The sequence below is a fragment of the Mesoplodon bidens genome (genome assembly GCF_964165515.1).
Source record: "Mesoplodon bidens genome assembly, chromosome: 16".
NCBI lineage: Eukaryota > Metazoa > Chordata > Mammalia > Artiodactyla > Ziphiidae > Mesoplodon > Mesoplodon bidens.
This window is the reverse complement of record NC_138173.1, coordinates 59261620-59274828: the sequence shown is the minus strand read 5'-3', so window position 1 is coordinate 59274828 and position 13209 is coordinate 59261620. Positions and strand designations below refer to the sequence as shown.

Here is a 13209-nt window from a genome sequence, read left to right as displayed (position 1 = left end):
CATATGGTCAGCTTATCTTTGATAAAGGAAGGAAGAATATACAATGGAGAAAAGACAGCCTCTTCAATAAGTGGTGCTGGGAAAACTGGACAGCTACATGTAAAAGAATGAAATTAGAACACTCCCTAACACCATACACAAAGAAACTCAAAATGGATTAAGGACCTAAATGTAAGGCCAGAAACCATAAAACTCTTAGAGGAAAACATAGGCAGAACGCCCTATGACATAAATCACAGCAAGACCCTTTTTGACCCACCTCCTAGAGAAATGGAAATAAAAACAAAAATAAACAAAAGGGATCTAATGAAACTTAAAAGCTTTTGCACAGCAAAGGAAACCATAAACAAGATGAAAAGACAATCCTCAGAATGGGAGAAAATATTTGCAAACAAAGCAACTGACAAGGGATTAATCTCAAAAATTTACAAGCAGCTCATGCAGCTCAATATAAAAAAACCCAAACAACTCAATCCAAAAATGGGCAGAAGACCTAAATAGACATTTCTCCAAAGAAGGTATACAGATTTCCAACAAACACATGAAAGGATGCTCAGCATCACTAATCATCAGAGAAATGCAAATCAAAACTACAGTGAGGTATCACCTCACACCAGTCAGAATGGCCATCATCAAAAAATCTACCAACAATAAATGCTGGAGAGGGTGTGGAGAAAAGGGAACCCTCTTGCACTGTTGGTGGGAATGTAAATCGATACAGCCACTATGGAGAACAGTATGGAGATTCCTTAAAAAACTAAAAATAGAACTACCATACAACACAGCAATCCCACTACTGGGCATATACCCTGAGAAAACCATAATTCAAAAAGAGTCATGTACCACAATGTTCATTGCAGCTCAATTTACAATAGCCAGGACATGGAAGCAGCCTAAGTGTCCATCGACAGATGAATGGATAAAGAAGATGTGGCACATATATACAATGGAATATTACTCAGCCATAAAATGAAACGAAATTGAGTTATTTGTAGTGAGGTGGTTGGACTTAGAGTCTGTCATACAGAGTGAAATAAGTCAGAAAGAGTAAAACAAATACCGTATGCTAACATATATATATAGAATCTAAAAAAAAAAAAGGTTCTGAAGAACGTAGGGGCAGGACAGGAATAAAGACAAAATTTTTAACATATGGAAGTGTCTTGCAGGTTGTCCAGAAAAAAACATCAGGGATCCAGATATTGGATTGAGTAGAAAGTGTAGAGAATATCTGAGGCCTTGGCAATGGAGATCACCAAATTAAGAGCTGTCTTTTGTTTTCCTTCTGATAAGAAGTTGTAAGCTCAAATAAAGATGACCACTTTGCTTTCAATATTTAATTTGTAAATTTTAATTTATGTTTTCAATAAACTCAGAAGCACAAAAATAACAGCAGAGTCATACACTGATAAGATCATGTTTATTTAGTAATGTCTGACAAATAGAGAAAGTAAAAGGAATATTTTAAAAATGTATAATTTATATTTATATAAATACTTCAAAGGAGAAAAGCTGAACATATAAGTTGACATTAGAAGAATGTATACATTTTAAGTTTGCAACCTATCTTATAGCCTGACAAGTTAGATACATGTATGTAGACACATATATCTTGTTCATGAGTTTGCATAACTAAGGCCCAAGGATAAGTCTGGGGATCTGTACAATAATTCTAAACTCCCATACAGTTTGTGGTATCTTGCCACTGCAGTCTTGTCGATTTTGTTCTTCTTTTTCAAAATTCCACTACCAGCACACTTGAAAGTCATCAAAGGTTGTAGTCAGGTGCTTTGGGCCTCAGTTTATTCATCAGTAAGGTGAGAGGAGCCCTGCTGATATGTTCTGCTTCTTCTGAATTAAAAAACTAGTGATCCCCAGCAGCCTCCAGACACATACAAATGTCTGAGGGCTGGTAGAGGCTGGTCATCTATGTATAAGGGAGAGCTTTCTGTTTAGCTTCTTTCTTTTGGAAAGGAGTCAACTTGTCTGAAATGAAGCCAATTTATGACACCAGTGCACTTAATTAATAAGCATTCCATTACTGTAGATACAGTTTGTTTTCTATGTACACAGAAAACTAATAATCTCTAGATTTCGAGTTGAAGAGCTATATGTTTCCTCGGATCTAGGAATTTGAGGTTCAGAGTTGAGCTACTCAAAAAGAGTGCTCCACAGAGAACCCTTAGGTCAAATCTCAATCTATGGTGAAATATTTGTATGATGACACCCTCAGTGTGACCTTAGATTTCACTGTGTCATTCATTACTGTGACCTTTTCTTGAAATTTCACTAGTGTATAACAAAATGAGTGTAATGTGATACAGTCTACACAGTAAGACATGTATCTGATTTCTGAATTTACAGAAATTTTCATGTGTATCAAACAGCACAAAAGAATGTCATCCCTAAGCACTATCCTGAGCTTACCTTGATTCCAAGTTTACAGTTAATCATATCTTTCATGAAAAAAAAAACAGACATAACTGACCTCATATGACCACAGAATATACAAGAGACGCAGATGTGCATAATAATTCGTTGTAATTTTTCTTATAGTCATCTGATAGTGGGTGGCTACAGGTTGCCTCTGTAGGTGGGCTTCTTAGGGGACACATTACATTTCTCCTTTACTGGTGTTTGGCTTTAAGTCTTGGAGGAAAGACGCATTGTTATGAGGACAGTTGTTGTGACAGGTGCAGGTCCCGATGACCATCACTGGTTTCTTGAGGATCTGCCCTGGGGAGCACTGGAACTCCACCTGGATGGTTTTGGTGTTGTGTGGGGTACAGCATCGGCCATCGCTGCAGACACCGCAGAACCTGGGCTTGTAGGTGTATAGGCTCGTGCAGTTCTCAAACTGCAGGTGGATGGCTTTGAGTGACTTGGTGGTGCGGAGACACTTTTTCCCTTTCTAAGAAAGAAGAAAAGGAGTGATGCATGAAATGGCCATCATTCCTCCAAGGGATCAGTCTAGGCATATGGAATAACTTGCTAGTTGCCTACCCAAAATCTGTTGCTCTTTCTTCTTTGCTAACAGAATGTTAATTTTGTTTGAGTAATGTGGTCCACTACAAGTATATTCTTCCCCAGAATATCTGGGAGCTTGCAATGGCCTTGTGGCCAAGTTCTGGCCAGTGATACATAAACCAAGGGATTCTGGGAAATCCTTTGCCCTTCAGATGGGTACAGTTCTTAATCGCTTCCTGCATTCATTTGCCTTCCTATCTAGAATGTGGAAATCATGCCTAATTGTATATAACCATCTTTTGACCATGTGGCATAAGCATGAAGATGAAAGCATATGTATGATAAAGAAACCTAATTTTTCAAACCACCATAAATAGGCTTTGGCGTTGTTATTAGCCCAATACATTCTTAGGTGTTATAAAGAGAAATGGAATAAATATGGCATCACTGCAAGCTTACTAATGTTTCAAATATTTTTCAGACATTAACTTACTTAACCTTATTAGGAACACTCACTCATACAAGGAGCAGTTATTCACATAAAGAGCAACTGTCCAAGTTTTATAGATGAGTAAATGTAGTCTCAGAGGCCAAAGTGATCAGAAAACATCTAGAACCTGAATTTGTCCGACACAAAGCCCATTCCTTCTATTACACTGTGACCTCAGGAAAGTCTAAGACAGTGGGATTTAAGGTTAGTTTCCATGAAGGCATGGTAAGTGGAGAATTTATTCAACATTCCATTGGTAAGAGTTGAAGAGGAACCCCAATATTGATAATTCAGTAAGACAGTGATGATATGTTAATTTCCCACTTAGATTTCTTCACCTAATTTGTCACAATATTCCACTGCTTTTCACCTTCCTAGTTGTAATCCACAGCTTGTGGAGTGATGAGACTTGGAATTCTCTAAAATTGGTAGCTCTCAAACTGTAGTAAGAGTACATCAGAATTATCTAGAGAGTTTGTTAAAACACACATTGTTGGGCCTTACACCCAGAGTTTCTGATTCAGTAGGTTTGATGTGGGGTCCCATAATTTGCATTTCTAACAAGTTCTTAGATGATGCCACTGGTCTGGGGATCACGCTTTGAGAAGCACCATCTCACACTTAAGAATCTTTTGGTGATAAGGAAGTAATGATTATTAGGTTGGCATTTCCCTAGATTCCAAACAAATTTCTGGCCCCTTAATGAAATACATACATATATATATATATATATATATATATATATATATATATATATATATATATATATATATATATATATATGTATATGTATATATATATATATGCTATAAATAAATGTCTTAAATATAATATCTCCCAATATTAAACTTGGTGCAAGGTACAAGAAAAATATGAATTTTTGGAAAAAGAAACAATAGAAAAAGCAAAATTTTAAAGTCATGACATGGAAGTGGCTTATTTAATAAGCAAGTTACTGTGTACTTGACAATATTTAAAGGCTTCTTGTTTTTCCTTTTTAATATTTAATGTTTAGTGTATATTTTTGCCAATATCCACAAAAAGGTACAAGGTCTGCAATATCTGTGTGTGTGTGTGTGTGTGTGTGTGTGTGTGTGTGAGAGAGAGAGAGAGAGAGAAAGAGAGAGAGACAGAGGGAAGGACAGAAACAGAGAATAAGGTGTTTCTAGGTGCTCTTTCTAAATTGGTGGAAGAAGCATAAAGTTAGAATGGACCTCAAAAAGTCATACAGCTAAGTAGCCATATAACAATGCAACCACTAGAGACTCTTATTTTATCAATAAATAGAAATTATGGTTAATACTAGGTAATGATATTTATGTTAACAGAGTAATCTATGCCCAGCACTTCGCAAATTCATTCTGTTTAATCCCCATGACAACTCTGAGATAGGTACTGTTAATGTCTCTGTTATATGGGGGAAAGAACTGAGGCTTAAAGGTTAAGAAAATCACCCAAGATCCCATAGCTAGTTCATGTGGGAAGCCAAGATTTAAAGCCAGGCTGTCTGGCTCCAGAGTTGCACCCTTAAGCATGAGATGATATTGCCTCAGTGGAGAGATATGTAAATCTTTCATTGTTAGGGACAGTTTTATTTTGGCCTTAGGTTTGTACAAGGGTCCATATACTAGTTTGATTTGGGTACTGCATTTATCTGACCTAGAGCTCTGCTAACAAGGCTTGTGATGTCATCAGGAACCAATCAGAGCTTCTGATCTGCATGCCTTGTACTCAGCGTTAACACACTGAGTTAAAAAAAAAAAAAAAAAAAACAACACTGAGTTGATATCATTCCAGCAAAAAAGGAAAGAAATGTGCTATTTTATTTGGCACAGATAGCCTTATGCTGGCAAATGTACTAGTCATACTAGGCTTTTTGAAATACAGAAAATAATTCCCAGACATCCATTCATTTATTCATCAACAGTTGTTTATCAAGCACACAGTACATCCCAGTTAGGATGTGGGGGACTGAGGGATGAGGAAGGCAGATGTGGTCCCTACTCTGTTGCTTCCTTCAGACTGAACTTAAAGGGTGAAGAAAGCTGAGCTCAGAAATGACCTCTCTAAAATAAATCATGTTTGACCACTGAGTAGCCAGTTTTTTCCAGGATGAAATGAGATTTGCCAGACTTTTCTCAACTGGGGACATTACTGTAGTGGTCTGGCCCCTCCCTCTTCATCTGCTGTGAGTTGCTGGGGATATTTCAATACATTAAAGAGAAAATAAAAGAAGGTAAACTCCTTCATTAGAGCTGACCTTGAAGTCAGCTTCACAGGCCCCCCTCCCGAATAAAACATAACTCTCAACTTTTAGGTTGTGAATATTTTTTAAGTCTACAGGTGTAAAGTAAACACTTTCCAAACTGGAACAAAAGAAGACAAATCTCAACATTTGGAACAACTGGCACCAATGGTGGATGTTCTCAGAAAGATCCATCTGACAAGACACAGCAAGAAGCAGTTAGAATGGTCATTGCCCCCTTTTCCACAGGAGTGTGGAATGGACAAGACAGTGGGGAATTGTAACAGGGAAGAGCAAAATCTGACTCCATGTTGGATCTGTTTCTTTTACTTTAAGCTTTGCTTTTTGTTGCTTTTGTTTTTATAATCATACATAATGGGCTGCCTCAGGGAACCCTGCCCCATGCCTGAATGTTAAACTAAAGTGCCTTTGTTCAGCTCACAGGGAGACAATCTGACCCTGCCCACCTGTGAATGCCTGCAGAAAAGAAGAAATTAACACATCCCCTCCCTGATGCTGGCCAAGCCAGGAGATATTTTGCAAAATCAATGGTCTTTTTACTTTATTTCATCACCTCCTCCCCCTCTCTGTTCTATAAAATAAACTGGCATCCAGACCCCATTAAGATGGTTTTTGGCGACACTAGTCCACCATCTTCTCGGTCTGCTGGCTTTCTGAATAAAGTCACTATTCCTTGCCTTATAAGAAAAACAACAACAAAAAATAAAACACAGGCCCCAACAAGGCAATGCCACCTCTTCTGTGGTGGGGGCTCCTCCCAGGCTCATACCTTATCTGTCGGCTGCTTGTGCTCTTGGTCACAGGGCCGCACCACGCAGAGCCGGGTCTGCTTCACCATCTCGCAATGTGGATTCCTGTTGGTGACCCGGGTGGAAAAACCCATGCCACAACTCTTGGAACACGCACTCCACTCTGTGGTCTGCTCAATGCAGTTGATACCTGAGTCAGAGACTGCAACTCCTAGAGTGGCTTCGGTCCTGTAGGCTACAGGATGTTGAAATAAGGATAGTGTTATTGAGTAAAATGTGGGGATGGCAAAGTGGTCCTTTCAACCATCATTAGGAAGAGCGTCTCATCCAGTTCGGTACCTGTGCAACTCAGGTGTTCTCAGGGGGCAGACCTGGATCTCTGTATTTATAAACCCCTAACCGGTAGCACAATGCCTGGCACATGGTTGGCATCTGGATCTCTGTATTTATAAACCCCTAACAGGTAGCACGAGGCCTGGCACATGGTCGGCCTTCAAGAAATCTTTGTGGAATGACTGTCCGATTTGTTCATAAGAAGTTTAGGAGAACCTCTTTGAGAAGCTTAGTAGTTTTAAGAATATAGCACAGTATAGCATCAAAAACCATTCCATAAACCGTAATGTTTTCAATGTGTGATTTTGTCCAGAGAAAGGATAATGAAAAAATTGTAATTGGATGAGTAAGTAGAACCAACCAACTCAGAATAGTGATGGAGGTAATGCTCTGCCTTAGGGAGGTAGAATTGGTTATTTGGGTTGTAGGATATAGTCACTGGGACTTTGATGACAGACAGTTCTGTCTCAACACTTAATATGCATGTCCTAGGGCAAATCTCCTCTCTTACATGGCAGTTTTCCTATCTGTAAGCATGGCTGAGAATTTCTGACTTCAGAAAAACTGTAAAGTTCTGTGTACTGCCAGTATAAATAATCTGGCTGATTAATGGCTTCTAAAATATTCTCTACTGGATCTTGAATGCTTGCTTTTCAAAAAAAAAAAAAATCAGTTCCTTTATAAGCCAAAACAAAAGGAAAAGCAAAACAAAGATCCTGAAGTGTCACTTGATCCTTCCTGCAGCACCTGGAAAGGTGGCTTTCTCTGTGACACCTGTCCAGGGATGGCCTTCTTTAGGGAAGCTGGTCTTAAGAGTGCATAGGTAGTTGACAGAGTCCAGAAAAGAAAGAGCCATCACCAGGCCCTTTGCAAATGGCTTAAATGGTGTTCCCATGGAGTTGACACTTGCCACAAGTATAGAAGCTGTATCGATTGCATGTTTTGCATAAAGTTGCCAAAGCACATCTTTGCAATGTTAACAAGGGTCAAGTGGGATAGACTAAAATATAAATGGCAGTCGTGTAATAAGAAAAATCACTCCTATGGCTCAACAGAACCACTGGATGTGATTCTTCTTCAGAAGAGACTGTGTGTACTTCAATAACTTGTCTGGGATTCCAACACATGATGTGGCAAGCTGGACTCCACAACTGAATGACCAGAAACTGAAGCCAGTTTCTCACTGCAGATCCCAAAGAGCATACATGCTTCCTGCCTGCACTTATTCCTGTGCTGTGATCATTTTCAGGTATGTTGAATTTCTCACCTGGAAGGGTTTGGAGGCCCCCTAATGTACCCGTCTCGTTGGAGTCACAGATCCACTTTTCACAGCACTCCCCAGGCACTTTAACTTTTCTCGGAGCTGGGCAGTCAGGCTGGGGCAGTAGCAGGTCTTCTTCACAGCGGGGCACACAACCAACCTGCCCATCTTGGCAGGCGCACTGGTATTTGCAGCTAGGCTGGAAGGTCTCTCCACTTTGGTAGATGACTCCATCGAACACACAATTGTCTCCTTCTATCGCTAGAATGTTGGCGAAGCAGGGCAGAGAGGGAGGGGGAGAGAGAAAATCAAGAACACAATGCATCGAAGAGGCTATATAAGAGCCACAGCGCATGTTCCAAGCCCCAAATCATTCTTTTTCTAGTTGAGGCCATCTGGTTGCTGATCCATCACCAGCAGAGAGATGTCCTCATGGAGGCCTCCCAGTGCAAGAAGAAACACTCAAGACCACCCAGTCCCGCCACTCATTTTACGCATGAGGAAAGACGGGCAGAGCGTGAAGTGACATTCCCCAGGGTCCTCAGCTGTTGTTCCCAATGATAAAGTCGTTTCACGGGAACCTCCTTAGATTCTCCTACTTCAGAAGCTCAGAATTAAAAAAGAAAAAAGTGCTCTTCATAGCCTCCAAACAGGTTCACTGGTCAAATTGGGAAGGGCATGAGGATTCCTTGGCATTCCAGCACAATAAATCATTACTCGTTTAGAGAAGAAACTAAAAGGCTATTCCAAGCCCTCTTATCCAGGGAGGCAGGGACAGGTCTCCAACTAAATGGTGCACCGTGTGGGAAATTGATCCCCAGTTGATTAAGTTTCACCATCCTGGATTGGCTGGTTGCCTGCATTTTTATTTTACTCACGGCCCAGACAGGGGTTGCATAGTCATCCCAGGAGAGTAGTGGCTGCTTTGGCTCATGTAGGACAATTACAGGTGTGAAAACAAACCAGACTGGCTACAGTTGGGGGAACTGTGAGCCTGTGCGTAAGCCCAAGCTTCCATCACCCCCCAAGCGTCCCCTGGTAACTTCCAAAGGAAATGACTTCACTGGCCCTTAAGTCTGCTCTGTTCCCTGCCTATCTAGATTCTTCTCTAAGGAGGCACATGCTTCTCACCTCCGCGGGCAGGTTTCCCTTCTGGCTTCTGGCGCTCCGCAAAGCCCCACGCGCCCCCAGACCATCCCCGGCACACAGCGCTCCATAAACATCACCCACGGCATCACTGTTAGTATTTGCTCATCACCCTCTCGGGAGTGGGGGGAAGGGGAGAGGAAACAGCGGGCAGCTCCGCTAGTTGAGGGACAGGAGGTCAGGCGGAGGAGGGGGCAGGGTTACCCATGCAGATGCCAGTCTGGGCGCTGGGGTCCGCTCTGCGGTCGCAGAAGAGACCGCGGCTCTCCTCGCAGGGCAGCATCACGGAGCAGCTCTCGCCGCGCTGGCGGGCGCACACCAGGCAGCAGGAGCAGTCGTCCAGCACGGCTCTCACCCCGGGGGCGCAGGTCGGCGGCTTCTTGGGGCACGGAGCCGGGCACGAGGAGGGGCAGCGCGGAGTCGCAAGGACCTGGGGAGGGGCGAGATCAGAAGGAGAAACTTCTTAGCAGGGACCCTGGAAGGCAGAGCAACCCCGGGACCGAGCAGGGGCCGCCCAAGAAAGGCAAAGTAACCAGAGGCACCTGACGAGTGTGCCACTCACCTGTCCCAGGAGATGGAAGAGCAGGAAAGCCAGGCAGAGGCACTGATTGCGTGGACCGAGACGCAGGCTCTGCGCACTCTGCATGTTCAGGCTTTTTCCTGCCGCTTTCACAGGGCTTTCCAGGTCGGAGGTTGGATCTGCGCGCCCTGCTCCTGGTCGGGCTCGCCCCTGCCCGGCGCCACCGCGCAGGTTTTATAGCGCGCTCCTGGGACGCGCACAAGCCGGTTGGCTGCAGCTCAGGCAGGAGGCGGGGGGATCGGCGGGGTGGGGAATGGAACGAGCCCCGGAGTTGCCATAGCAATTGGCCGTGGGTGCCGCTCTCCTTAGGGCGCGGCCCCGGGGCCTGCATGTGCCTGTGTGTAGCGACTGGCTTTTCCCAGAGCGCCGGGAGGGGCTGGGTGGAGGCCCAGGGCCAGGACCCAGGGTTTCGCCGAGCGCGTGGGAAGGAAACGCCCGTTTCCTCCTGGAAGCTGCTTCGCTTTCCCCCAGGACTAAGACACCGCCACTCCCCGTCACGCTTCTCCTCCACCCTGGCCGTTCCCAGCTAGGTTGCAAACGTGGGGCTCCCCTAAAGGGGTGTCCGATGTTTGGGACCATCTGTGAGGGGTTGGCTAGAGGCCCGGGGGTTTAGTCATAAAGGAAGCACATGCAAGTTTGTCACCGTTTAGGGCACGCTTTGAGAGTGTTGAGAGAGGGGGAGGGGAGAGAGGGAGGAAAGGAGAAACAGAAGGGAGAAGGTAGTGGCTGGGGGCGGGGCGGGGGGCGCAGAAAGTAGAAGAAGTCTCAAAGTGAGGATGGCGGATGATGCTGTTTACCGAAAGGCAACAAGTTCTTTTGACTTGAACCATTCCAAGCCCCGCTGGTTCTTAAAAACCCCGATTCTGCAGGTTTGGTAGAAATACAAGTAAAACATAATGAAATAACAATATAAGAGCCCGAGGTCCATAAAAGCTTTCTGCCTGGTAGAGAAAAACCTTGAAACACCAGTGGTGTCACGCCTCCTGTGAAACAGCACATGTCAGACTACAAGAGCCTGTGAGAGTGTATAAGGTCCCTCCAGCTCAGCCCCTGTCAAAACCTCAGCGAATTGAGGAAGGTACTTGCTTTACTGAGCCGACACTCCAGCAAATCCGATCCCTCTCCCACCTGGCACCTACTTTCGAAAGTGACTGCCGTGAAACGCTTGTCATCTCTCAGGAGGAGCGGAGCAGTTTGCCTGCTCCAAAGTTGACACTGCTTGATGGTTTAAAAAAAAAAAAAAAGTCTCCCCTGTACTTCAGCTTCGCTGCTACCTCTGGGATAACGATCTCCAGCTCCTTTGGGGGTAGTCGTGTTGGAAAGACACTTTTCAGAACAATTATACAGGCGTGTGATGGAGCTCTAGGCTTTAAAAGGAAACAAATTTCCTCTAGGTCATCCAGCTCCAGCGTGAAGGAAATCAAAGGCAGCTTATGTAAGGGTGGAGGTCTGCCCCTGCCATGCCTGCTTCCCCGCATGAAGTCATCCCAAGCCCTTCCGTATAGTTCTCTGAGCAGCTACAAACTGCTGTTACATAATTCCGAGCCTACACGAATTCTGCTTTCTTTGAGGAAAAGCAGACGGAGCAGTAAATCTTGGTGAGAGATTGGACAGTTAGTTTGTGCCATGTCGAGGACACTCAATATACTCTTCAAATTGATGGGCTTCATGCTCTAGTGATGCTTCCCCCTGGCTGTACGTCAGAATCAACCAGGGTGTATTTTTGAAAAATATAGATTCTTTTTTTTAATGAGTTTTTAAAAAATTGAAGTATAGTTAATTTACAATGTTGTGTTAGTTTCAAGCGTACAGCAAAGTGATTCAGTTATATATGTGGGTTATTATTTTCCATTATAGGTTAGTACAAGATAGTGAGTATAGTTCCCTGTGCTACACAGTAGGTCCCTATTGTTTACCTGTTTTATATATACTAGTGTGTATATGCTAATCCCAACCTCCTAATTTATATCCATCTCCCCACCCCTTGCTATCCTCTTTGGTAATCATAAGTTTGTTTTCTATGTCTGTGAATCTATTTCTGTTTTGTAAATAAGTTCATTTGTATCATTTTTTAAGTTCCATATGTAAGTGATAACATATGACATTTGTCTTTCTCTGTCTGAATTACTTAATATGATAATCTCTCGGTCCATCCATGTTGCTAAAAATGGCAGTATTTCATTCTTTTTTAAGGCTGAGTAACATTCCATTGTATATGAAAAATACAGATTCTTGGCCCCAACCCTCAATCCACTCAGCTGGATTTTCTGGTGAAAGCTCTTGGTAGACAACACTTCAATGTACTTGGAAATGGGAGCTGGCCTTTGGAAACCTTGATATGGAACAACTAGGAGCACAACTGTTGGAGAGGCAAGACTATAGGCCAAGTTTTCAATGTATGACTTGACAGAACAAGGAGAAATTGGCAGCATGGTGGTTGGGCTGACTCTTGTTGGAGAAGGGGAGGATGAGAGGAGAAACGTAACTTTAAGACAAGGAAGATGTCAGGTCACTGCTAACGTGTGCTGCCGTTCAGGTCTCTTGATTGCTGAAAGTGATAAAAACCAAACTGGAGCTAGTTCCAGAAAGACGACTTTATTGGACACAGGCTGTGGTATTTCACATAATAATGGCATGGGAATGGTGCCACTAGGGCTCAGAGGCAACTGAGATCAGGACCTCGGAGCCATGAAGACTCCATCCCTCTATCTATCTTTAGTGCTTCTCTGTGTGTCAGCTTCTCAGTCTGTCCCACCACGGACCAGCTTCTAATGTTTAAGGGAAGTGTCATCCTTAAGTTCTCCAAACCTCTTACATTATGACCTTGTCACCCCAGAAGGAATCTCCACTCTGTCATCTGCTATAAAGGATAAGGACCTCCACATTAAAACAATTGGAAATTGAAAATGAAGACATCTGATGACAATCATGTCAGGTCCTGCTTTGCCACCTCCAGGACACCGTCTCTTGAATCCTCTCCGCTAGGATAGATTTCATGCTCCCTGAAGGCCCAGCATCCCTTGCTTTTCTCTTTTATCTCTTAACTCACTGAAGAATAATGATGAGCTTATTTCTGTGTCTGTCTCCCTCTCCTGCCTGGGAGCCCTTGAGGACAGGGAGCAGGTCATATTCTCCATAATACCCCCAACACCTATTTCAAGGATGGATCCGTTGTTTTTAGACCTTTTGAGACACTGCAAACCTCACTTGAATTTTTGTCATTTGTCACCGCTTTGCATACAATGAGGTAAGAAAGAACTGGAGGCTGTTTGTTCCTTTGTGGCAGTAGAGGCTAAGTTGGTCGTATCAGCCATCACCCATCTGCCCCTGCCATGCACCTTCTCTTAGTCTTTCCACGCACTCAGAGTCTAAAGGATAGCACACAGGCTGGTGATCTCCTGTGTGAAATAAACCATG

The 13209-nt window shown here is 43.4% G+C and overlaps 1 protein-coding gene across 1 annotated transcript; it reads right to left on the bottom strand.

The window, feature by feature from the left end:
- Window positions 1-1401: 1401 nt before the first annotated feature.
- CCN3 (cellular communication network factor 3) lies at window positions 1402-9974 on the bottom strand. Its single transcript, XM_081258992.1, has 5 exons — window positions 9775-9974; window positions 9417-9642; window positions 8073-8327; window positions 6493-6707; window positions 1402-2911 (listed from the first exon to the last, which is right to left on the bottom strand). Exons 1-5 carry the CDS (start codon window positions 9856-9858, stop codon window positions 2615-2617), a joined length of 1077 nt encoding a protein of 358 aa, XP_081115118.1. The 5' UTR covers window positions 9859-9974; the 3' UTR covers window positions 1402-2614.
- Between the last annotated feature and the right edge of the window lie 3235 nt (window positions 9975-13209).

Bases quoted from the DNA above. Each gene is read 5' to 3' on its own strand.
- CCN3 (XM_081258992.1), bottom strand. From the start codon at position 9,858: ATGCAGAGTGCGCAGAGCCTGCGTCTCGGTCCACGCAATCAGTGCCTC. The intron at 9,643-9,774 runs GTGAGTGGCACA...GCCCCTCCCCAG, and splicing joins TCTTCCATCTCCTGGGACAG to GTCCTTGCGACTCCGCGCTG. The intron at 6,708-8,072 runs GTGAGAAATTCA...AACATCCTGTAG, and splicing joins GGGCCTCCAAACCCTTCCAG to CCTACAGGACCGAAGCCACT.